This window comes from Glycine max, chromosome 2, assembly GCF_000004515.6.
Source record: "Glycine max cultivar Williams 82 chromosome 2, Glycine_max_v4.0, whole genome shotgun sequence".
Taxonomy (NCBI): Eukaryota; Viridiplantae; Streptophyta; class Magnoliopsida; order Fabales; family Fabaceae; genus Glycine; species Glycine max.
Window position 1 is genome coordinate 38,497,225 of NC_016089.4, and position 26,422 is coordinate 38,523,646.

A 26,422-nucleotide genomic window follows, 5' to 3' on the forward strand; every position below is an offset into this window, starting at 1 on the left:
TTAAAGGTTGAGGTTGTGCACACAAGTACCTAGGTGGTGGTTGTCACGAGGCGTTGTTGAGTGTCGTGGTGTCGAGCATGACTATAGTTGAGGTCATGGAGGACGTGCGCGTGATGGAGGTTGGGGGAAAGGTTATCGTGTGTGAATGGCAACTAGGGTTGGTGCCCGCAAAAGAGGTTGGTGGCAATGCTGTTTTGTAGGGAGCGGTAGTGGGGAGTGTTGCAACATGACGATGGTCAATGGTGGTGGTTGTGCTATTTGGTTGCTAGCTTGGGAGGAAGGAGGCGATGACTATGGTTTTTTGGTTCTTGAGGTAGAAGGATAATGGTTGTTGGTGTTTAGGGAAGGAGAAAGGTTAGTGAAAAAGGTGGAAATTTGGGTTTAAGAGATAGGTGAGAGATTATTAATCATAATTAATTGTTAATAAACAAAAAATAAGTGTGTCACATCATTAATTACTTGGTTAGCATTTATATATGACGGTCAAAGAAATCAATTTAATGGAGGGATTAGAATTGTCAAATTTTAAAACCAGAGAGATCAAATGTTTCAATTAAATTCTAGGAGGACTAAAATCATCAATTTATCAAACCAAAGGAATCAAAATTACAGTTTAACCTAAATATTTTTGAATGAGTAAATAATATGATTAATCTCATAAAGATAAACATTGATGATATTATATTCTAAATGATAAAAATGATCTTCGTGCATGATTCTTTAAAGATGTATTCATTTGCTCAATAAAGGTAGCCCTAGGCTTACACGTATATTTTAATGTTCTTATATGAAAATTTTAAGGAAGAACTACAAATTCAAGAACTATAAGCCTAATTTTCACTATTTAAGAATTAATATGAATAACTCTTTTTAAGAGAAATGAGGTGGCTTGGTAAATATGTTTTTACTCATTCCTACTAAATATCCACTCATGAATTGCATTGAATAAAGAAAAATATAAAATTCCTACTAAATATTCAAATTTTTGTTTTTTTTAAATAAGTGTTAAAATATAAAATTGGTAAAAAAGAAAAATTACTCATGACTTGTATGACTTTAAAACCAACAATTGTCACATGAATTAAAAAAGTAATTCAATGAATAGTGTGCCTGTAGCGTTTTATAAATAATATTTTTTATTAATTAAATCATTGAATTAAATAATTTCACAAAATAAAATCAAGTTTATTGAATTTATAAAATAATATCCAATATTAAAGAGTTTAATGCACTACTACAAAAAGCACTTTCTATATCGGTTAAATTATACATTTTACATCGGTTATTAACCATCATTGTAGGAGATATCGTAGAAAGTCTGCACTTTCTATAACGGTTCCACAAACAATCATCTTAGAAAATGATATCATTTTAAGACGATTTTTAGCAAAAAATGGTACCTTTCTAAGATGATTCTTAGTTAAAAACCATTTTAGAATGATACACTTTCTAAAGCGGGTCTCTGTAGAACCGTCTTATAACGAAATTTTTTATATAAAAAAATTAAAAATATTTTGAGAATTCTTAGAATGTAGATATTCTAAGACGGTTTTTCAGACAACTGTCTTAGAATATGTTTTTTTAAAAAAAAATTAAAAATTCATAAGCAAAAATATAATTGTATCTTGGAGGCCCTTTTGTATGCATATTAGAGCTTCATTGGCAAGTAAAAAATCTTATAGAACTTTCCTAATCCATAGTGTTCTAAAAGGAATTGAATTCTATGACCAATACTTTAATATTACCTAAAAATAACAAGCCAATATTTTCAAAAACTAATTCCTATAGAAATTGCAATAAAATCATATACAAAAATCAAGACTTGAGGGTAAAAACACTACATTACCTTTTTGAGAATAATGTTATTTCCACAAAAGAAGAGTAAATAGACATCACACATTGTTTAAATTAAATGCTCAGTTATTTAACCTCATGCATATATAATATATACAATTCTAATCTATGATGGGAAAGAAGGGTAGTACAACTAGGGTGAGATTACCTTAACAAAAGAAGAGGCTTCTTACACCAACATATCAATATAATCGGTAACATCATAATTGACTTTCCTAACTCCATATGCAAAATAAGTATTGGCAATGCTCAGATAATAGTGTGACTGATTGTATTAGCAACAAAGTATGATTAAAACAATTTATTTGATAAGAGAAGATTGTTAGTTAGCTTCTAACCAAATGATGGGATAATATCAAAGGATGGAGAGAAGAAAAAAAAACAAGATAATATATATATATATATATATATATGAAGATGTCATAAAGTAATATAGAAACATATGAGAAAAAAATGTCCACAAAGTCACCTCCACACATGGAAAAACCTTCAGTAATTCCTGCACGACTCCAGTTCTTTGTATATTATGATTATAAGATTATCATACCATAAGATTTACTGGTACTTTAGTACTTCTACAAGCTACTAATGTTCTTCGCTCACTATATTGGATAACAAGAACATATTTGAACATGTCTTACTTTTTGAGCCCAATAGAACAAGATAATCAAATACTTTAACAACAATTATTGTTTCATTGTAACTAATCATGAACCAACTAGACCACTTGGTCAGAGGTTCTGATACTATATATGTATTGTAAGGCCACAAGATAAGGAAAAAACATACATTATAGCACTGGATTGGTTCCTCCACTTTGCCAACATCTTTTAGAGCATACCTTATAAGTAAATCAAATAAAATATTATATAATTATGCATAAAATTGCATGTTCAGGTTTTTTAAACCAATTATGACACAATAAGAAACCAACCAAGTTATTGTAAGCTTCCAAAAATCTGGGGTCAAATGCAACCATGTCCAGTTGACCTTGCTCATAATATATAGTGGGCAAATTACATGTGCACCATTTTAAGTGATTAGTATAAATTGGGTTCACTATATCAGTATAATGGCCGGTGATTAGTATAAATTGGGTACTATGTTTTAATCTAGAATAGAAACCCAAAAAATATATATATATAATGGCCAGTGATTTTGAGAAGAAGAAAAAGAGTGAGTTTCGTATGTATTTATTAGTGACTAAAAATTATATTATCAATTAATTAGATCTTATTATTTATATGATTTTAAAGTAATTAATTTTTATTAATAAAAGTAATAGAATAGGACATAACATTAATATTTTTGTAATCTTTGTGTACTTATAGTTGTATGAACAAAGTTGAATTTTTATGCTTAAAATTGTATTTGATAACATGTTATAATGGATTATGAGGTGTTGTTATATGTTAAATTGATCTTGGTTATGTTTTAAGAACTCTAAAACAGGATAGTTGGTTATCATTAAGGTATTCGATTACAAGCTTCATAGAATGCTTTTTAGAAAAAATAACTTGCTCTAAAATAATCTACTACTAGTAGATTTAATCTATTATAAGTTCATAGCGTATTTTTTCTATTCTAATTACTTTTTTAATATATATTGTGATAAAATATAAATTTATAAAAAAATAAATTATTGGATGCCTTAATTGCTTTAATTTATGGCATAAAATAAAGAAATTTCTTCAATTACTTAAATATAATTATAAATTTTGGTTTTTCGATGAAACGTGAATATTCTCACAAACTTTGGCCCAAATCACTTATCGGACTAATTTATGATCCATGTCATACTTAAAGTTTTTTATCTCTTAATATATTATGTAGGATTAAATTCAAATTCTTTTCCACAAACTTAATTATTGTATTGTTATCAACTAAGTTAAACTCATTAGATTATTGATTATGTTATATATATGTTATGTGTAAATCTAAAATAATTAAGACATATCATATTATTTAAATTCATTTTTCGGACAAAACAATCAAATTATCCAGAATGGTTGATAGAATGCATGAATTTTGTTGTAATTTTTTATTATCTTTGTTTGATTCATATGGGTTAAAAAATAATTAATTTATCATTTATAAGCTAAGTATGTACCAATAAAATATTGGTTTGAGTAATATTGGATTGAATCTTTTAAAACTGAATTTATTGTAGACGAAATAAACTGTAACCAGAAAGAGAAGCAAATTTCCTGCACTGAGGGGGAAAAACATAATCCAATGCAGTTTTTATATTTCACCATCCAAATGTAATGTATGGTAACCCAAAAAATATATTAGATATGTAAAAAAAATGTAATGTAATAATGCGTGTGAAAGTTGGGAGTGAGAGCCACAAACCCTGATGATAGATTCGATTGATTTGTCCATCTTGGCTTCCCAATCCAAATCCAAATCCAAGGCAAGCCTTAACTCCAATTGATAATTCACTACAATTAAGAGAGAAAACAATAGAATAAGGTCTCCCCCAACACCAACCTTCCACGAAACTCACTCTTTTTCTTCTTCTCAAAATTACTTGTGCACCATTTTAAGTGATTAGTATAAATTAGGTACTATGTTTTAATCTAGAATAGAAACCCCAAAAAAAAAGAAAAAGGAAAAGAAAAGGAATGAAACTAATTTATACATAGGACTGGAGATAGTACTAAAGAGGCATGTCATGACTTAAGCAACTTATTTAATGCATAGAGTTGTAAGAATGAAGCAACAAAAGAAGGAAAAGCTCATACCTTCATGACTGTGTTCTTTGGCAAACTAAACTGAGCAAGGATATGATCATATCCATCTGCTCTTACCCTTATTTTTTGTTTTTAATATATTAATTTGAATTGTAATCAAATTTCTAATAAACTTTGCCTATTTATCATACTTTATAACTTGAACTAACTAATGCAATAAGAATTATCGTTTCTTCTCCTAAGCTGCAAGGTATTAGAGCTATCATGACTAGACTTATCATTGCTTCTCCCTAGCAAATGTTGAAACAAAATCTGAGTTCAAACAAACTCAAGCATACCATGAAGGTGTTATGACCACACTAGATAAGACTATTATAAATTGCAGAGAAAGACATAGGAAGAAGAAAACAATGTTGATATAGGTCACCATTCTCTAAATATGCAAGGGGTTGTTTGATTTAGGAAAATATTGTTTTTATTTTTTGTTAACTTTTAATTACAAAATTGCTTTCTTGTTTGTACTTTGATTCTTGATTTGAAAGATAAGTATAAGAAACAGTGAAAACAATAAAAGAGATACTCATTACATTATTAATGTGATTCCATTAAAGTAGTTTTTGAGAATCTTACCCCAGGGCTCCACTGCACATAATTTATATCCATACCATGGGCCTTTTCCTTCTTCAACAGCAACTTGTAGAGAGGACCACCAACCTATGTGATAAGCAAGCAATAAAATTTTCTCAATTTTAACCTCTTAATCACATGCATAATAACATTTTAGTTATCAAAAAATACCCTCCCCACATTAATCACATGCATAATAACATTTTAATTATCAACAAAGATCACTTATATTAACACAAAACAATTAAAAAAAAACATGCCTTAAGCCTTTGAGAAGGCTTCGGTGACATAGTTTCTTGGCCCTTTAATCTTGACACTGCAGTTTCAAGACTTCACAAAAAGAAAAAGTGAACCTTAAAATTCTACCCAATCACATATATATAATAGAATTGTTGGATCAAGTGGCCTCAGAATAATTAAGAAGGGGGGTTGAATTAATTATGACCCTTGTTCTCTTTGAACAACCAAGTGGATGTACGCTCCAGTTGAACTGATCCACAAGAGATGTAGCCTCTCTTGTTCTCAGTATTACAACCCAAGTAGATGTACGCTCTACTTGTACCACAAAGGATGTACGCTTCAATGTGTTAAGACAAAGAATTCATAAGCGGTTAGTCCATTGAATCTTTGTAAGGGGAAACAAAAGATATCTCAGGCGGTTAGTCCTTTGAAATCTTTTGTTCAGAGGGAGGAGGAAGAATCAAAAGAATTCTCAGGCGGTTAGTCCTTTGAATTCTTTTGGCAAGAGGGAGAAGGAAGAATCAAAAGAATTCTCAGGCGATTAGTCCTTTGAATTCTTTTGGCAAAAGGGAGAAAGGATGAAGAAGAAGAATAGCACAAGTTTTTTACCAATGAACTTTTCTTGACAAAGAAAGTATTGAACAAAAAACTCTTAGAAAAAATGCTTTGAATGAAAATCAGTTCTGTGAAATTCGTGTCATGGTCACATATTTATAGTCATTTGATGGCTCTTGAAAAAATAAGTTAAAAGTTGTGACTCTTGGTAATTTCTTCAAAACTAGTCACTTTAAAAGTTGTAACTCTTTTTGAAAACTAGTCACTTTAAAAGTTGTGACTCTTTAAAAAATCTTCAGAAACTAGTCACTTTAAGAATTGTGACTTTTGGTAATTTAATTTTCAAAATAAGTCACTGGTAATCGATTACCATTGTAGTGTAATCGATTACACATCAACAGATGTGACTCTTCATGTTTAAATTAGAAAACCAACGTTTAAAAACACTGGTAATCGATTACATATATTGTGTAATCGATTACACAAATTTGAAATGATTTGAAAATGTTTTATCACAAGTTGTGACTCTTGAAATTTGAAATCTAACGTTTTAAAACATTGGTAATCGATTACATGCTCATGGTAATCGATTACAGCTTTGTAAATCAGTTTGAAAAGAATGTTGGCTACTGGTAATCGATTACTGCCTTTTGGTAATCGATTACCAGAGAGTAAAACTCTTGGTAAAAGATTTTTCTTTGAAAAATTCTCTTGAACAAAATTGTGCTATTCAATATTTTGAAAAACTCTTTTAATACTTATATTAATTGAGTCTTCTCTTGATTCTTCACTTAAATCTTGATTCTTGATTGAATGACTCTTTGATTCTTGAAACATGCTTTGATTTGAACGACTCTTTGATTCTTGAAACTTGTTTTACTCTTGATTCTTAACTTGAGTCTTTGGCATCATCAAAATAAACTTGGAAAGCTTTGCTTCCACAAGAATAATAGAATTTATATTTATACCTTTCACGAGGTAGGCATAATCTTAAGACTACAAATTTTTTATTAAATGGATATTGATCTAGTAGTTGATGATAGGTTTTATCCAAGTGCAAATGATGATTAAAAAAAAAAGAATCCTCAGAGTTAGAATATTTCCCTTAAAGTAAAGGATCCTCTGCTCAAAGCCAACTATATGACCAGTGTATTAAATATGAAATGTGAAACTCAACCTTCACTTTACCTCTTCTATTCTCCCTACACAAAGGAATAATATTGTTACTGCAGGCTTTCAATTAAGGGTTAAAGACATGCAAAAACTGCACCTAGCTAGTGTGTAATAAATATATGGCTAGGCACCTTACTGTGGATACGTGGCAATCTATTTATGATATTCTACTTCAACATCAAAATTCAAAAAGATGTTCACTTAAAAAGTGGATGAAACATATATTGCCATTGTCTATATTTGGATGACTGCCTCTCAAGATCTTTTCGTTTTGGTGATTTCATGATAATCTCAAATACACTCATTAATGCTCTCTACTTCTCCCGTGCACTTTTTTTCTTATATTTATATATTAAAATATGATTTCTGACTGTTATACAACCCTCACAAATTGAAGAAAAAAAAACATGCAAAAATAAAAATACAATTTGTGGAGCTTAAAAACCTGTCACAATAGAATTTTTTTTCAAACACCATTACAACACAGTGCCATCACCATCAAACACCATAACAAACCCAGATAAAGAAACTTGCAAAACCCTTCTACTCAATTTCTGAAACAACTAGTTTACAACAAGTTTTTTGGCACATTTTAGGCAATGGTAGTAATTTGGTGAGAAAACTACAACCTCCACAAGAGAAAAACAAACTTAAACAAATTCCTGATGAGAAACTTCATCACAATTATGATTAATTTCGAAACACAGAAGCAACACGTGAAAAAACAAAGGGCATGAGCTTTGTGTTTGTTAACATAACTCATAGGCTTGAATTTGATGGTTATGTGCACATAATTCACATTATTTTAAACATATGTAGCTTAAATTGTATCTAAAAAATGTGACACACTTTATATATATAATTTATATTGTAGATATTTCAAAGCTAAAAAAAATAAAAATATGCAAGAATAAGCCTCTTCAATCTTCCCTAACACCATCAAACACAATAATAAACTCAGATCAAATACCATCGCCACCTCATCGTTCCCCAGAAGAGACGAGGAGTCACTGCCACTGCTGCCGCCACCTGAAACTTTCTTCCTCTGCCGTGTCTTCCTCTTCCGCATCAAGCTCACTGAGCTTTACACCTTGCTTCTCTCCCTTGTCCCTCCCTCACCCGAGTGAGCCACTGAGTCGTGTAACTCAGACGAGTCGTCATCGTCCTCCTCCACCTTCCTCTTTCCGAACTCCTCCGGCTACCATCAATCCATCACCATAAACCACGCAACACCGCCACCCATTCTCTTCTCCTTACCCGTCACCACAGACAAAGCACATAACAGTAAAACACAAATGAACATCAACAACGCAAATCTACGACATAATAGAAAACACAAGTGAACATCAAATAAACAAAGGAGATTGTGAGAGAGGAAATCAAAATAGAAAAAAAAAATAGACGGGATTGAAAGATATGGGGGAAAAAAGAGGGTCTGTTGTTTACGATGAAACCCCCAAACCCGCCATCGAGTCCATGTCGGTAATCAAAAAGTTCAGGAAGCTTTTGTTGCTCTTCAATGAGGCTCTCTTCTTGGTTGAATTCGAACTCTGGAATCACGGCAAGAAATTAAGTTTCCCGAATAGGGTTTCGTTGGTCACGAGGAGAAGGTTCAAGAACAATGGTGAAGGATCTCCTATATATGCAAGAAATAGGAATGGAAAAGGACGCTAATTTTAAAGACGGTCTTAATAAAACCGTATTGGACTCGTGTATTTAAAGACGGTTTTTAATGAATCGGCTTTAAACATTCAATTTTTAAAACGATTTTTTATAAAATCATCTTTGTATATCTTTTTTTATTTACAAAATTGCCATTCTGTTCAATTTTAAGACGGTTCTTAAGAAGCGTCATCGATTTCGCATCTTAAAATATAATTTTTGTAGTAGTGATGATTATACACTAATAGTACGGAATAATTTAACACTGCTATCTAATTATAAATCACTGTTGATATAACTTTTAAAATAATTATCATAAAATCAGCAAATATAACATATATGTTGGATTGTGACTAGATGATGATATAAAACTGTTTGTATAACCTATTTTTTCTTTTATGAAATTCAATTATTAAATGTTAGATTGGTTAAATAGTTAAGCATTATAAAACCGTTGTTATAATTATTATAAGTAGCATAGGAGTTTAATACCTACAAGCTTGTTGTCAAGAGGAGTTATCCTCTAACTCATGTGTTTCACCTTGCAAGTTCAAATGTTTTTAACCTAAGCACAAAGTCACAAACCCAATTCAATCTAGCCTTAAATATATTTTTTATCCTTAATATATATCTGACTTTTGCATTTGATCCCTAACAAATTTTTTTTTACAATGGATCCCTAATATTTCAAAAGTTTTGTGCGAGATCCCTATTGTTAAAAGGGATTTGTTAACTGCTGATGTGGCCATTAACTCGACACGTCGGCAAGCTACCTATGATGTCACGTCGGATTAAATGTGACATGTAAGTTGACCACGTGTCATCTGACATGATATCATATTTTAATTAAATTAAAATGAAAAAACATGTTCATTCATCCCTTCCTTGCAAGCAGTTGCAACAGAAGGGTAAAAAAACTCAACCTGGCAATATCCCTTCGATTTCCTTCTCAACTTCTCATTGAAAAACTTCATCTTCTTCATAGGCTCATACATACTAAGCTCAGTTTCAAGCTCAACATAAGTAGTCCGCCAATGCAAATCACCCACAAACAATATAGTACCACCAGAACCAGTAGTACTACCATCACTATTACTAACACCTCTAGTATTAATACTACTAACAACACCCACACTGTTCCCAACACCATTTCCACCAACCATATTAACATTCCCTCCTCCTCCTCCACCACCACCAACACCACATTGACCTTGTCTCACCAAACCCTCATTTCCCATAATCCCAACAACCCCACCATGTGGTTATTGTCCAATCCCCTACACTACATCACCATCATTCCCATCCTGATCCTCAATTTCACTTAAATTCCTAGATTGGTTCCCTAATTCAACCCTAATCCCACCTTTGGCACTCACTTCGTTCCCTCTAAACCCTTGATTCTGAATCCCATAATCCCTCCCCAAAACCCTAGATTCCACAACTCTGCTTCCTCCACCACCATCAACACCCTCTACACCACCACTGATACCCAGAATCGAAACCCCAGCGGCATTCGGAATCGGTAGCGACAACAAAGGCTTATTTTCTTTGACATCGTCGTTTTGGAACCTCGAACCATTGTTCTTGTGCAACGATTGAAGGAGCCCTTCGCCAACGTCGATGTCATTGTAAAGGTCCTTGTAATCGTCGTCTTCTTCTTCACCCAAGAAACCTTCATCGGCGACGATAGATATAGCTTAGTTATGATGGAACTGATCCATGGGGTTATCGCTCTCACCATACCCTCCCTCACCTTTGTCCATTTTTGGTGGATATAGCTTCTATTTTTTTGTTTTAATTTATTTAAAATATGATGTCATGTCAGATGACACATGGTCAACTTACATGTCACATTTTATCTTACATGACATCACAGGTAGCTTGCCGACATGTCAAGTTAACAACCACATCAACAGTTTATAGATCCCTTCTAATAGTAAGAACCTCACACAATTAAAACTCTTCAAATATTAAGAATTCATCGTAAAGAAAAATTTATTAAGAATCGAATACAAAATTCAGATATATATCATAAATCAAAATCATATTTAAGTCTTCAATCTATATCTTGTATTTTGTAAGTTAAATAAAAAAAACCAACCAGCGACACTTATGTCATCGGCTACTCCTAGAGACATCGATTTGTGGTGTGCGTTACACACTTTTTCAATTCAATGGCTTAATCACTCTTTGACTAACCCATCAAAATGAGTGTTTGAAATAACAAGTTTATCTTTATTATTAAAGATGTGTCATTTCAGTCCACAGAGCAGCTGAGATCTTGCAATCTCAGTATGGTCAACGGGTGGTGGGCACAGTGGAAAAGGATTACAATTTAACCAAAATGAACCTAAAATGGAGACTTGTTATGACTTAAAAACGTCGTTTAGCATGCCTGCAACTTTGGTGAAAATATTTAGCCTTGTTCCTCTTTTTTTCTTCTTCTTTTTTCATATAAATTCTTACTTATTATTTTCTAATAAGAGTGTACGTTAGTAAACTTGTGAACTATTACCAGAATTCCACTTGCTTATTATTTTCTAATATCATGCATGCATGGAAGGGCATTATTTTAAGTAATAGTAACTTTTGGATACTCCCATAAAATATACCTTTAATAATTTTCGTTTTCATTTTCTCCTCAATTTATTTATTTCATTTTCTCCTTAATTAAACCACTCAAAACTATGGTGTATAGTAACCTAATTTTTATAAGGGATTTACACATACTTGTTTTTTATAGTATGAGTATGCTAGTAAAATAAACATTAATTGATGTATTTTAAGATATTTTTTAATTATAATTTATTAACACACTTCATACTAAAAAATTATAGAATATAATTAATAAATCCTATACACATTTGTTAACATATACATTTTTATTTTTTTTAGTATGAGTATGTCAATTAGTAAATTACATAATTGTGTATTTTAAAATATTCTTTTTTCTGTCTTGGGACAGAGATCACGAATATAGAATATCTCTAACTCATTAGATTAGAGACTAACACGACTCGTGATACATGACTGCTACTAGTTCAAAGGAATCTTATACAAGACAAATCAAACATAAATTTTAATATATAATTTATTAACACATTCATACAAAAAAAAAGGTTACGTACCTTAATAAATCTCTTTTTATAATTAGTACATGCCCTCTAAAATATTTGGCATGACTCCAAATGTCGGCACGAACATGTATACAAATGAAAAAATGGCCAAGGAAAACTTGAAATTAAGTTTAAAGTGGAATGGAGAAGAATTAAAGAATTGCAATAAAGAGATTCGCCTAGGCTGTAAAATCTAACGGCTCACAAAAACTTGTAAAAAAGTTAATCTCTTTGAAGCCAACCTGTCCCACAAAGACAAGACTCTCTCCCATTGATGTTGTCTTCACAAAGGGAAATTGATCTAACGGTGCATGAATATATAGATTCAAGAAGAGAAGATCCCAGCCCAACTTTTGAAGCAAAATAACATCCACATGCCTTGAGGGGACCTGTGGTGCACATGAAGTCAAATGTGTGCTATACTTTCTAACATCCCCCACGAGAGAAATTAAAAATAAAAAATATAGTATAACAAATATTGGCTGCAATTATTATTCATATAATAATATTGACTTGTAGTATCGTGGTGGATTTATACATATGATATTTATGCAATGACCATGCATTGGTGGTACCAGCTCATGCGCCACCACTGAAAGTGTGCTTGAAAGGCTTAGCATATTGTGCGTTGGATTATTAATAATGTGTTTAAATTGATATAGCTGGGAGTTTATGGCTAGGGTTGGTTTGATAATATTAAAATCTAGTGGACAATAAGAATGATGAATGAGGAAATTTAATCTCTGTTAGAGATATGAGAGTAAACACAACTAACAAGGATTTATTTTATAAAAGAAAAGCATTGGAAAAACGACAAAAAGAAAAACAAAACGATTAATTTCGTTAAATTTCCTTTATTTAAGTAAAGTTTAGCTTTCAAACTTTCTTTGATGTTGTTTTAATATGTAAATATGAATACCCCATTTCTCCTTTTCCCCCTACAATACTCGTTAATATGTCATATTAAAAAAAAGGAAAAATTATGTTCAAATCCTTTAAGGTTTTTTTTTTTTTTTTTTTTGCAATAAGATTTGCTACATCGGTATCATCCTCGTATTCAATGTGTTATTCACCTTGACGCTCATGTGAGCATCATAGTTATTTGTGTTTAAAAGACGCTTAATATTTATAAATTACTCTTGACAACTCGCAAGATATGCGAAAATCTTTTGGTGTACAACAAAATATTTAATAACATTATACCTAATATTTTCTTAATGCTATTTTGGCTCCTTTTAATATTTACATAAAATGAAGAAAAAAATCTTTGTTAATAAGGCTATGCAATGTTGTTGTACAAATTACTATAAATTATTGTAAAATAAAATACAAAAGAAATATCAAATAAAATTTTATTAAACTTCAGGGGTGTAAATGTGATTTGCCCAAAAATGACACAAATTAAAAAAAATTATATTAAAATATATTAGTATTTGGGGCATTTTAAATTTAGTTATCTTTATCTAACCTAAAACTTTGATACCAACATTATGTTGGTTTGATTGAAACTAAGCTTAAATGCTTTAAATACGAATTTAGGTTTCGAGTTTTGTACATGTGAAATGTAATTAATCATGGACAAAATTAATAAATATTTCACATTAATAAGATAGTAATAGAAAATGATAAAATTATTTATTTAATTCCAAATTCAACTTAATTGAGATCTGATAAAATTGAGTCAATTTTAATTATTGATATAATACATAAATTGTAATATTATATACAGTTATTTTCATTTGTATACAATTACGTATAGTTCAATGAGTAGAATTTAAAAGTAATATATATATATATATATATATATATATATATATATATATATATATATATATATATATATATACACTTTTTGTAATATAACTTGACATAGTAGTAAATTGATTCAAATTCTCTTATAATTTTAAGATATGAAGAAGGAAATGGAATGCTAAAAAACCGGAATGGGAACTTTCCCCATGGAATTCCTTCCGCTGGAAACGGAACCGCGTAAGCCGTTAATATTTGGGTTTGAAAAATGAGAGCGAAAGAGTGTACAATACAATGTATTATTATTTGCATTGCGTGGATATTTATCTGTACAACGTTGGGAACTTAACCTTAGCCAGGGTTAGTTAGGGTTGGGGGTTAAGGTTGAGTTTTCATGTCTCATGTTTTTATTGGGTTATCCCAGGTGGGGGAGGAGCAAGTAACGCCGTAATAACGAGGTTGTTGGCTACACTCATCCCACCCCTGTTGTTTCTGTTTGTTTATTACTATCTGTTTTCTTTTTTCTAACTTTTGAAAAACTCAAATTATACTTTTCCGTGATAGGAGTTAGGAGAGATATCAGCATTGTTCTTTATCCATCTAACTATTATTCATATCCACTCCATTAAATGGATGAGTTGTATTCTCATAAAAAAGAAGCTACTTTGGTGGTATTATTTTCCTTTTTCTTGTGTATACTCACATTGAATTGTTAAGGATTTTATATTTGCTATTGATTATATTTAAGGAAAATGCTATGTTGTCAAATACTCGATCATATAATATAAGATTTTCGGACATATATGTAAGTTTAAATTAAAATTTGAAGGAAAAAAATACAAAACCTAAGCTCGGCCATATATCGATAAGGATGTTATAACTTCTATTATGAATCTGTAAGATAGGGGGTTAGTGGTGAATTTTAAATGTGACAAAATATTACATATAGTAATAAATATATACATATATAAAGTACATTTAGGATTCATTGTAAATTTTAGTTTAAGGTTGGGGGTTGGGTGTCAAATGACTTATTGTGACCAATGCATAATAAACGGGAAATTAATTTATAAAGAAAAAACTCAAAAAGTAAATTGCACCTTCCTCCACTTACAAATTTAAAGTTCTCTAAAATAGTATAAGTCAGTACCTTACGGATTTCTTCCCACCGTTTAAAATGTAAGTTACTTTATATTTTTTTTTAAATGTGATATAACATCATAAGCAAGCAAGAGTTTGGTGAGTCATTGGGGTTATTTCTCTTTAATGTGGTAAGCTAATTAACATCGTCAATTGCATTTAATTTAACTACTTTCATACTTTCCTTGTAAGTAATTGGAAATCAATACCACGTGCTGTGCTCTTGCAATACATGCGTAGTCTATTGAACACAACTATAGGGTATTCATTGATCTGATAGATTGCCAATAAGTCTATTTATTTACCCTTGAAGGTTAAGATTTTGAATCATGACTCCAATCAGCGAAAAAATTGTGTCTTCTAAATAAAGTTACGCCGGTAAATTTACATGACAGAACGTTCGATAAATTTGCATACAATTCAGTAACTCAATTTTTAAAATCTGTTACATCTTTGAAAATCTGCTTATAGGACAATAGTATCATTCATTGAATTGTTTATGGAACTTCTAGCTAGACTTTACAATATGAATGAAGCTAGATGGAGGGAAAAGGGTAATAATGAGTGATGCGGTTTACGCGTAAAGCAGTGGAGTGAAATTCTAATTTATTGTGGGGATGATAATAATGACAAACCGTTGCAATTACTCTTTTTACATTGTCTTTGCCAATAAGCAAAGTCGGAGGATACAACGGAATATGGATCTTGTTAAGATTGTTGTCCACTGTTTATATTAATAAAACAGTGTGTCAAATTTTATTTTTTTTAAGGGAAAACAGTTGTGTTTATTAGTACTACAAAATAATATTTTATTATCCTTTCATTTTGCTTTTAAGATATTTTCATATATTTTATAACATTTTAAAATTAATTAATAATATAAATATTTTTTCATTAATAATTTTTTTCTCTTTCTCTAAAATAAATTTTAGTTGTTTCACTCTTTACTTTTAACTAGATCATTGTCTGGTGCAAATATATCATTGGAAAGTTGAAAGATTTGTATAAGTTATATTTTTCATCGTCACTTTGTGAAAAATCGTTATATAAATATGTTAGATATTTGACTCAAATAGTATTTTTTTCTCAAAAAAACATGTTTTTTTTAACCATATAATAAAAAGAAAAGATTATGTTACAAATGAATAAAATATTGAGAAATTATTCACACATAAAATCATAATTATTGATATAGATTTTTTCCACGTAAAAATATAATTTTTAAGTGATATTAATTATTCAATATCAAAGTTAATTTAACAAAAGCAATAAAAAAGTGTAAAAGAAGAAAGTAGAAGGTAAAAAAATAAATAATAATAAATCTCTAATTATGTCTAATTGACTCTGATAACAACGGGATACATTTAATATATTTATTCATAAATTGAAATGATTAACCTTTTAGTCTATGTAGGATTATAGCTTAATGAATTATTCATACTCTTATATATATATATATATATATATATATATATATATATATATATATATATATATATTTTTTTTTTAACATTTTCATGTAATTATTTTAAGATATTTATCATTTAAAAGTAAGAAAACATTAATTGTTTTTTGACATTGGTATTGGTATAAAGTTATTTTTAAAAAATATTAATTAATTTTTATCAGAAATTGTGAGCAACTGAGGGAAGATGAAGAGTATTTCATTTTCAATCAGATTTATTTTATATTTAAAAGTCAATTAAAATTTGAATTTTGGATATTTTTTATTCTTATAGAAATAATTTAGAAAATATAAATAGAATAAAACGATAATTTAATCCAGAGGAATTATAATTTAGAAAAATATTTTTGTTTTTCTAAATACATTTGTACTACAAAATTCAAAATAAGAATGATTTCAAAAATGGAAAAAATAGTAGTAGTATATAGTGATAAATTCCAGAAATGTCGTATATCCTGACAAAAACCAATAAAAGTTCCTTTAATTGCAAATTTATCTTTTGTACCTCACAAAAATGACAAAATGGCGTTAATATAACAGAGAGCACCCGAATCCCTCCCTCCCCCTGTATCTGTATCCCACTTTCATTTCATTTCCGTTTTCTCTCCAAAAACGTCTCTCTCTCTCTCTCTCTTTTCCCTTTAAACGCCGACCAACGACACGACACCGTTTCGATGGTGGTGAAGATGATGCGGTGGAGGCCGTGGCCCCCTCTCGTCTCGAAGAAGTACGAGGTGAAGCTAGTCGTGAAGACACTAACTCTCCAGGGCTGCGATCTGGTGCGCACGTCCGCAGAGAAAGGTTTCGTGCTCCAGATTAAGTGGAAGGGTCCCAAACTTACCCTAAGCTCTCTGCGACGCAACGCTGTTGCTAGAAACTTCACCAAAGAGGTGCACCCCGAGCAAAACGACGACGTCGTTTTGTGGGACGAGGAGTTTCACGCGCTCTGCACTCTCAACGCGTACAAAGACAATGCCTTTCACCCCTGGGAAATCGCTTTCTCTCTCTTCAACGTCTCTCTCTCTCTCTCTCTCTCTCTCTCTCTCCCTCCCTCTTGCCATTTTAGGATAATTTTCATTTGGGGGTTTTGTTGACTTTTTTTTTGTATTTTAAAAAATATTAATTTTGTGGGTTAATTGGAAGGTTTTTACTTTTAAAAAAAATTATTGTTGTTGGTTTGAGTTTTGATTTGAATTGGTTGTTCTGTGTTGCAGGGTTTGAATCAAAGGTCAAAGACTAAAGTTCCTGTGGTTGGAACTGCAGCTTTGAATCTAGCTGATTTTGCATCTGTGGTTGATCAAAAGGATTTTGATTTGAACATTCCACTCACAGTTTCTGGTGGCTCTGTGGAGTCTTCTCCTTCACTTAGTGTATGTTCACTCACAATTTGTTGAGATTATGATAGTTGTTCTTTGATTCAACATTTGTTGTCTTTTGTGTGTTTAAAGTGGTTGTTTTTGGTTGTTGTGTGTAGATATCGATTAGTTTGGTGGAGTTAAGAGCGGTTCAAGAGAGCACAGAGTTAGTTCATAATAAAGCAATAGTGCCTGTGCCTGTGGCTTCCGCTAATTCGCCTTTGGTTCAGTCAGGGGAGACTACCTTGGCTGAGAAAGACGAGCTTTCGACGATCAAAGCCGGTCTTCGGAAAGTGAAGATTTTGACTGAGTTTGTGTCTGTTAGGAAAGCAAAGAAAGCCTGCCATGAGGAGGAGGGGAGTGAGGGAAATTTCTCTGCCAGGAGTGAGGATGGTGAATACAATTATCCCTTTGACTCGGATTCGCTCGACGAATTCGAGGAGGGTGATTCAGATGAGATGAAGGAGGATTCCAGTGTGAGGAAGTCGTTTAGTTATGGGAAACTGGCATATGCCAATGCTGGAGGGGCGTCTTACTCTAGCGTGACGGTGAATGATGAGGGTGAGGACTGGGTTTACTACAGCAATCATAGATCAGATGTTGGGATTTTGCATAAAGAGAATTCAACCGTGTCAGCAACCGAGCCTTCTGTGTTGCAAAGCTCAAGGCGTAGTATACTGCCTTGGAGGAAGAGGAAGTTGAGTTTCAGATCTCCTAAATCTAAGGGGGAGCCATTGTTGAAGAAGGCTTATGGCGAAGAAGGCGGTGATGACATTGATTATGATCGCAGACAGCTTAGCTCTGATGAATCCCTTTCACTTGGGGTAAGAATTTACTTGTTTGTTGTTGTTGATTACTTGATTTCATTTATCTACATGTTTATGGCACAAGAAAAAATTTATAAAAGAGGTCGCTTGGTGTACTGAAAATTGATACTTTGATCTTTGTGATTACTAATTAGTACTTGTTGACTAGTGATCTGACATTTGTGGTAAACCATATGTTTATTAAGGAACTAGTGACAGTAACTTCTGAACCTGTAGATACGCACTTGAAAACTGTTTTTAATTAGCTTATCTGTAATAATGTTTCACACTGTATGTCTGTCTTGCAGAAGACTGAGGATGATTCAGCTGCAAATCGATCATCAGTGTCTGAATTTGGGGATGACAATTTTGCTGTTGGGAGTTGGGAGCAGAAAGAAGTAATGAGCCGTGATGGTCACATGAAACTTCAGACACAGGTCTTCTTTGCCTCAATTGATCAGCGCAGTGAACGTGCAGCAGGTGAGAGTGCATGTACTGCTCTTGTTGCGGTAATTGCTGATTGGTTCCAAAACAATCGTGATCTTATGCCAATAAAGTCCCAGTTTGATAGTCTTATTCGTGAAGGCTCATTAGAATGGAGGAACTTATGTGAAAACCAGACCTACAGGGAGCGATTCCCTGACAAACATTTTGATCTTGAAACAGTTGTCCAAGCCAAAATACGCCCCCTTTCTGTGGTTCCTGGCAAGTCCTTCATTGGATTTTTTCATCCAGAAGGAATGGATGAAGGGAGATTTGATTTTCTGCACGGGGCCATGTCTTTTGATAACATCTGGGATGAGATTAGTCATGCTGGACGGGAGTGCACTAACAATGATGAACCCCAACTATATATTATTAGTTGGAATGACCATTTCTTCATCCTCAAAGTTGAAGCTGATGCTTACTGCATCATTGACACTTTGGGGGAGAGGCTCTATGAAGGATGCAATCAGGCGTATATCTTGAAATTTGACAGCGACACAGTAATATACAAAATGCAAGATGTTGCTCGAGGTTCTGGCAAAAAAACAGCCAGTGATCTTCAAACTGTTGCAGAAGTATTAGAGCAGAATGAAAGGCAGATCCAGCCAATCAATGGTAAAGAAATGGATTCTTCTGTGGAGACAGAAGAACAGTTGAAGAGTGACCAAGAAGAGGAGGTTGTGTGCAGAGGGAAGGAAGCATGCAAAGAATACATTAAAAGCTTCTTGGCAGCAATCCCTATTAGAGAATTGCAAGCAGATGTCAAGAAAGGTTTAATATCATCAACTCAAACACCATTTCATCATAGGCTACAAATTGAGTTTCACTACACTCAGTTGTTGCAGTCTTGTGTTGCACCTCCAGTAGTGGCTGAACCATCCATGACTGTGCCAGAGACTCTTGCTCTTGCAGTAACTGAGGTTTCCGCATAATTGTACTACTGTAAATTAAAGAAAAAAAAATGCGGTTTTTCTAACTAGTCTTACTACGTTAAGAGTGTTTTCTGATTTGAAGTGAAATTAACAAAAAGGCCTTGTTTTTGCTACATCTTTCTAAGAGTATATGTAAATGACTCTGTAATTTCCTTTTCTATGTGAAAGCTCAAACTTTTGGCACCTAACATGTAGTTTGCTAGAGACTTGTGAATTGGCTTTATAAGCTTTTTACACTCTGATTCCAAGCTCATTTATTTATTGTTTACTGATGGCAGTGGTATATGATTAATTAATAAAAAAAATTAGATTTTGGTTTTCATTCCTCCATTGTTATTGTTTGATCTCAACAGTATATTTATAATAATTTAGTTTAGCTCAAATATAATTTCGTTGTAGTTTTCATGTCTTGTTAAAAGTAGATATAGTTTTAAAGGAATATCAAACGTTGGACAATGGTAACTAGTTAAAGTAATTTTCTTTCTCATATTGGCTATTTTAATTATTATAAAAGCATGCCTAAGAATTACATTGGAATATACTTTTACTAGTCAAATTGAAGTGTCATTCAATGTAAAATGACTAATGTTTGGGGCTAGTGGGCTTCAAAGAAGCATCAAGTTGGGGGAATACATAATGGAAATATGAAATGTCATCCATTATGAATCATTAATCAATGTTTCATTTGCTAGAAAATCGGCGAGTTTATTAACCACACGTGTAATCTACAAGCATATCAGGTCTGCTTCATGAATAATATTATCAACAGAGGAAGAACTGTGCATCATGTGAATTACGGTTGGGGTTTTCTGCGGAGCAATTTACAACACATCTCCCCATGTGTCAATGACTCGATCTATTTAGTTCAGCTATAATGTTTTGTAGCACAATCAATTGTCCAATTCTCATGATCCATCTTAACATCAATACTTTTGGATCACATACATGCATATGCATATTAAGTTGGGGATTGCTACTGGTCTCGACGCCATTGTCATTGGCCCCGTCCCGGTTGGTGATTTTTTTTTTTCCTTTTAAAAGTATCCTTTTTACGGAATCATTGTTCCAATATACGTGAAAATGTGTTTCTGCTTTGTATTTTGTATGCACTCTCTTACTATAGAAATATTTTTTGGTTGTAGATTTTATACAAAACTCTCCTACTACAACCAAAATGTATTTCCGTTATTGTATACGAAAATATGTTTTTGCGTAAAAAAATTTTCCGTTGAGTATTTATTTCGGCTTAAAATTCAATAGAATCATTTGCTTAATTGATAACATCCACAATGGAATCATTGTGAGAACATCCGCAACAAAATCACAATCACATTGAACTTAAAACACATGAGAATGGTCAATTATGAGAGAAAAGGGGGGAAAAAATGATATTTTAGTTCTTTTGCGCATATGATAGGGGCCTATAGCAATGAGGGCGGAGTCAATATCAATTCCCTGTTAAGTTTGATAATATAAGGAGTTCATTGTGTCCATGATCCATCTTAACATCAATACTTTTGGAACACACACATTAAAGTTTGATAATGTAAAATAATTTTTACATTATTATTAATCAATTAAATTATATTAGAATTGACTTTTAAGATAATTATTATAAAAGTAAAACTATTATATCTAATAATTTCCAATTGGATCATTGTATAAAAATCTTTTGATTTTGAAAGATTTTCCGTAGTTTACAATGGATTAATCTTTTAAAAAATGGTTTTAGTTTAATCTTTTGGGATTGTTTGAGTTGAATTAAAGTGAATAATCGAGCAAGTAAAATGTCAGTTTTTTTTTTCTTTTCCCTCATTGCACTCTTGTTCTATTTTTGGTAGTTAGAAACTATAGCAATGGCATTGTCTCCACTATATTTGATGCTTTTTATTGCCCAAACGCAAGGAAAACTCAGGTAGAAAGTGAAGTCTTATGGAAGATGGCATATTCTTCTCTTACGCTTTTGAATGTTGAAAAAGAAAGAGAGAAGGGAACTCCAAAGATGTAGCCATTATTCATTTTGTAGTTTATTATTTTAATTCTTGGGGGATTTTCATTCTCAAATAATCCATAACATATCTCGAGAAAAATCGTGTATGACTGAGATTCTCTACGAATCTTTGTGTACCAATTGAGATATTGCATGCTTGTGATTTTTATTTAACCAATGAATTTCACGATTCCCCTCCGAAATACGTATGGATGATTCACACAATTACTTTTGGGCAAAAGTAGTTTATTAGTAGAATTATTTTCAGGGATCGAGAAAAAAAGTGCTTTCGAAGATAATTTGACTTTTATTGTATTGACATGCATGGAACTTCAAATATTAACATGTTATGTCATTCCCAAGTATCTTTCATATATTAGTAGAATAACATGTTACATATATGTGATATTTATTTTGGGTGACTGAGATTTAGTCTCGGTCCTATATCTCATTGCTTTTGTAAAAATAGGGAAGTTCGATTCTCTTATTCACTTTAATTAGTAACTGATAAAGAGTATATTCGATAATATATTTTATATTTTAATTAATTTTTAATTTTTTTATTAGTTGAAAAATTTATTTGACCCGTCAATAAACATGTCTTTTAGTAACTTAATAGTTTTTAGCATTTTCTGACATATTATTTTAGCATTTTCTGACATATTATTTAAAGTAATATTTTTTAAAACGTTAGATTTTTATTTTTTATTTTTATCCTTTATATATTTATCTAATTTCTTAATTTTATTTTTTAATTAAATCATAATTATATTATTTTTTTGTTATTTTATATTTTTTAGTTACTTTATAATAAATTTTTATTAAATATTTATAATTTAATAAACTAATTTTTCAGTTTTCAGCTTTGGCTAGCTACATTCCATATTCATTTAAGATTATTTTTTTAATGTTATTATTATTAATATTAAATTTAATTATTTTTTAATATAATTGAAGAAAAGATTATTAAATAATTTTGAAGATTCATTTTGGCCATATATAAAAACCTTATAGCAGTTCATGAAGTCATGAACAATAAACATGATTAAAATTAATCAATAACAAAATTTGGACAACTCCACAAGAGGCAAATACTTCACCACATTGAAACAATTTATAATATAACCCTACTATTTATAATATTACATCACATAATGCAGTTTCTTTTTTCTGTGTTCAGGCTGTCAGAAAACCATTGTTAAATCCCTGCCATTAAAACAAAATCTTGCATTCAAATATTTATATATAACCGTTTGTTAAATCAGAATAGCAAAAAAGTCACATTGTAAGGTAAAGTCAAATTAAAATAATAAAATATGATAGAAAAATTAAAATAATAGGATTAAATATATTTTTTTTCTAAATAATTTATCTTAATAGTTTAGACAGTTTTTAAAGTTAATTTTTATTCATATAATATTAAAAATTTTAAAATGATATTATGCGTGGTTTATAATAAATTTAGCTCCACTAGTTAAGGCTTAATTCACAACTAAATTTTAATAACAATTATTATCCAATCATATTACAACCTTTATATGAGTTTCAAGACTTGATTAAAATCAACAAGCAACATCACGCATGTGAGTTATCATAATTACATAACTAATTAATGTAATTTATACATACACTGATCTAAACATGCAAATAAATTTAAATAGCATATTTAGATCAAACAGCGGAAATTAAAAAGAATTACGAGCATACCTCCAGCCATTGCAAATTGAACGGGAAGCGGCGCACACACAAACCTGAAAGACAGTTTTATTCTTCCAGACCCTTACTCACTCTGAATAGATGGTGTATTTTTTTTCTGAATAGAGAAGTGAGTTTGGTGATACAAAACTGAGAGCACCCCATCTTATTTATAGAGTCTGTCCATATCAGTACGTGAGATAACTGATGGGTACGTGATACTGAAGGTGGTTGCAAATATATTTACAAAAATATGTGATGAATGTGGATGGAAAATGGACCAGATTCAGAAGTAACAAATTTTTTCCAAAATAATAAAATATAAAGGAACGTGCAACGTGCACATAACATGGGCTTCCAACAATTAAAACACGTCCTACTTAATTAGTATTGGGTCTATCACATCCCATTTTGGAGAGTCCTCAATGAGATCAATATATATAATCGGGTTTTTCTAACATTTTAGAAATGTTGTAGCAGGAATCGTGACAAGAGATCATAATTGGGAAAGAAGTACATGAATGCCAGATTGCCCTGTATAATATTTCACATCAGAAGCTCAAGAAAACACAAACAGACAGACACTCACATGCATACCAATGAAAATACAATTAGATCATTTATACTAAAAGTGATAAACATTTATCATTTAAAAACACATTGGCAACATGACATTTTTGTTGGGGATAAATATGTATATCCAAGATTCAATCTATCATGGTAAAGAATTGTTCTTTATTTTATTATAATATTTATTATTTTATTAAATTGTTAATTTAAGAAGTCATTGATTAAAATTAGAGACTTGTTATCATGATAGGGATTATAATAATGAAAAATAAGTTCTTTATAAATTTTAATCAAAATTATTCTTGATCCTATGATTATTATAAATAAGATATCAATAATCCTGATAGCTCAATATATATGTAATGGTCTTTATTAGACAAAGATTAATAAATCTCATTTATTAAATTGCATATATAGATGATGCATATGTGGATGTCATCATTAAATTGACGTACTCAAAGTGAGAATTCCTACCAGTTAATGTTACTTTAATATGTCACTAGAAAGTTCTAAAGAAGAAATATAATAGTTTTCTTTAACTTGAGATTATCATAGTAATTAATAAATTATTTGATATATTTTAATTTCAGACACCTAATGTTTTAGGGCACTAGTTGAATGAATATTGAATATGATTAAATACTTGTAGAATGAATGATTAATCAGGAAGGAATTCATCAACTCTAGGCAATGAGTTTGAGCTTTAGGATATAATTAAGACCTTGGACACGACAATTGAATGAAAGAAGAAAAAAGTTTGTTAATTAAGTCATTCATTGGTTAAATATAATGTGTTAACTTATTAGAGTTTGACAGTAATATTATACTCTAGAGTTAACCTTGAGTTGTAAACGATGGAAGAAAATATTGCATTATTCTTTTATTGGTTCTTGAAGGTAAAAGATGTTACTTCATGCTATCCAGTCGTTAGGAATTGTTGCTAAACACCTACCTTGATTAGATTAATTATGATTAATTTACTACAATTTCACTCATCAAAGAGTTCATAACAGAGGTTTCAGTGTGTATATCGTTGAACAAGTGACCTCAATAACTTAAGGAGGAGGGGTGAATTAAGTCTTAAATTTTTTTTTCTAACTAACAAGTTTTTAATTATCTTTTAAATGATATGTGATAGATTTAGAATGTAGAAGAAGAAGCAGCAATCAATTTAACACTGTTCTTTAAATGTGCAAGACAAAGTAAGTTGCAATAAATAAACGAGATAAGGGAAGAGCGAATTACAAATTTGATTTATACTGGTTCGGCCACTTCCAGTGCTTACGTCCAGTCCTCAAGTAACCTACTTGAGATTTTCCACTATCCTTGTAAATCCTTTACAATCTTTGAACACACCTTGGGATCCTTCACCCTTGTGTTCAAGTTTCTCACACACCAAGAGACAAACAATCTCTTGATTACAACTGAGTTTTATAAGATAAGCAGAATGATTTCTCTCTTTTAGAGCAAATGATACAACTTGAAGTTCCTGGAAGAGTTCTCAATAATTTGCAAGGGTTTGGCCAAAATTATTTAGAGAGTTCTCAATAATTTGCAAGGGTTTGGCCAAAATTATTTAGAGAGATTTTGACAGTTAAGTTCTCTGAGAATTCACTCCTTTTCGAAGTTAGGACATATATATATATATAGGCCCATTGTGCCTGTTCAAAAACAGCTTGAAGAAATGTGTCTTTTCAAAAACTTTTTTTGAAACTTTTTTCACTAGTAATCGATTACACAATTATATTTTTGAAGGGTTGTGACTTTTCAATAGTTTTTATGAAATCTCTTCGCTGGTAATCGATTACATGATTCTTGTAATCGATTACACATCAAAATTCAAATAATTTTGTGTTGTTGGTTCATCAGTTCAAAATTTTCAATATACCATTTTCACAAACTCTCTGGTAATCGATTACATGAACTTGGTAATCGATTACCAGTTCAAGAAGATATTTCTGAACTGATTTTTAACTTTAATACAAGAATTGTGATAGTAAAGATTTTGAGGCCAAACTATAGCAATCAAATTAAGATTCTTTTAACAAATTTACTAAGTTTTTATCTTAGATTTTCTTGATTTTGTTCTTTGACTTGATTTAATCTGTGCTCATCAAGTAAACTTTTGGCATAATCAAAACCTGCATGATATACATTTACATTCTCCCCCTTTTTGATGATGACAACCATTTTTAGGTAAGGAGTAAAGAGAGAAATAATAATATATATTTGTGTCGTTCACTCCCCCTTGATTTTTCAGTGATTGCTTATATGAAATTTTTTTAAGATTTGATGAAAAATTTATATATAA

The 26,422-nt window shown here is 31.1% G+C and overlaps 1 protein-coding gene across 1 annotated transcript; it reads left to right on the forward strand.

Moving 5' to 3' along the window:
• The first annotated feature begins 16,790 nt into the window (after window positions 1-16,790).
• Window positions 16,791-20,044, forward strand: LOC100787865 (uncharacterized). The gene is made up of 4 exons (XM_003518117.5): window positions 16,791-17,290; window positions 17,492-17,647; window positions 17,752-18,456; window positions 18,747-20,044. The coding sequence occupies exons 1-4, from the start codon at window positions 16,952-16,954 to the stop codon at window positions 19,854-19,856; spliced, it is 2,310 nt and encodes a 769-aa protein (XP_003518165.1). The 5' UTR covers window positions 16,791-16,951; the 3' UTR covers window positions 19,857-20,044.
• The last annotated feature ends 6,378 nt before the right edge of the window (window positions 20,045-26,422 follow it).

Excerpts from the sequence above, each read along its gene's own strand:
- LOC100787865 (XM_003518117.5), top strand. The coding sequence starts at position 16,952 with ATGGTGGTGAAGATGATGCGGTGGAGGCCGTGGCCCCCTCTCGTCTCG. Across the intron at positions 17,291-17,491 it reads TCGCTTTCTCTCTCTTCAAC|GGTTTGAATCAAAGGTCAAA; the intron begins GTCTCTCTCTCT and ends TCTGTGTTGCAG. Across the intron at positions 17,648-17,751 it reads AGTCTTCTCCTTCACTTAGT|ATATCGATTAGTTTGGTGGA; the intron begins GTATGTTCACTC and ends TGTTGTGTGTAG.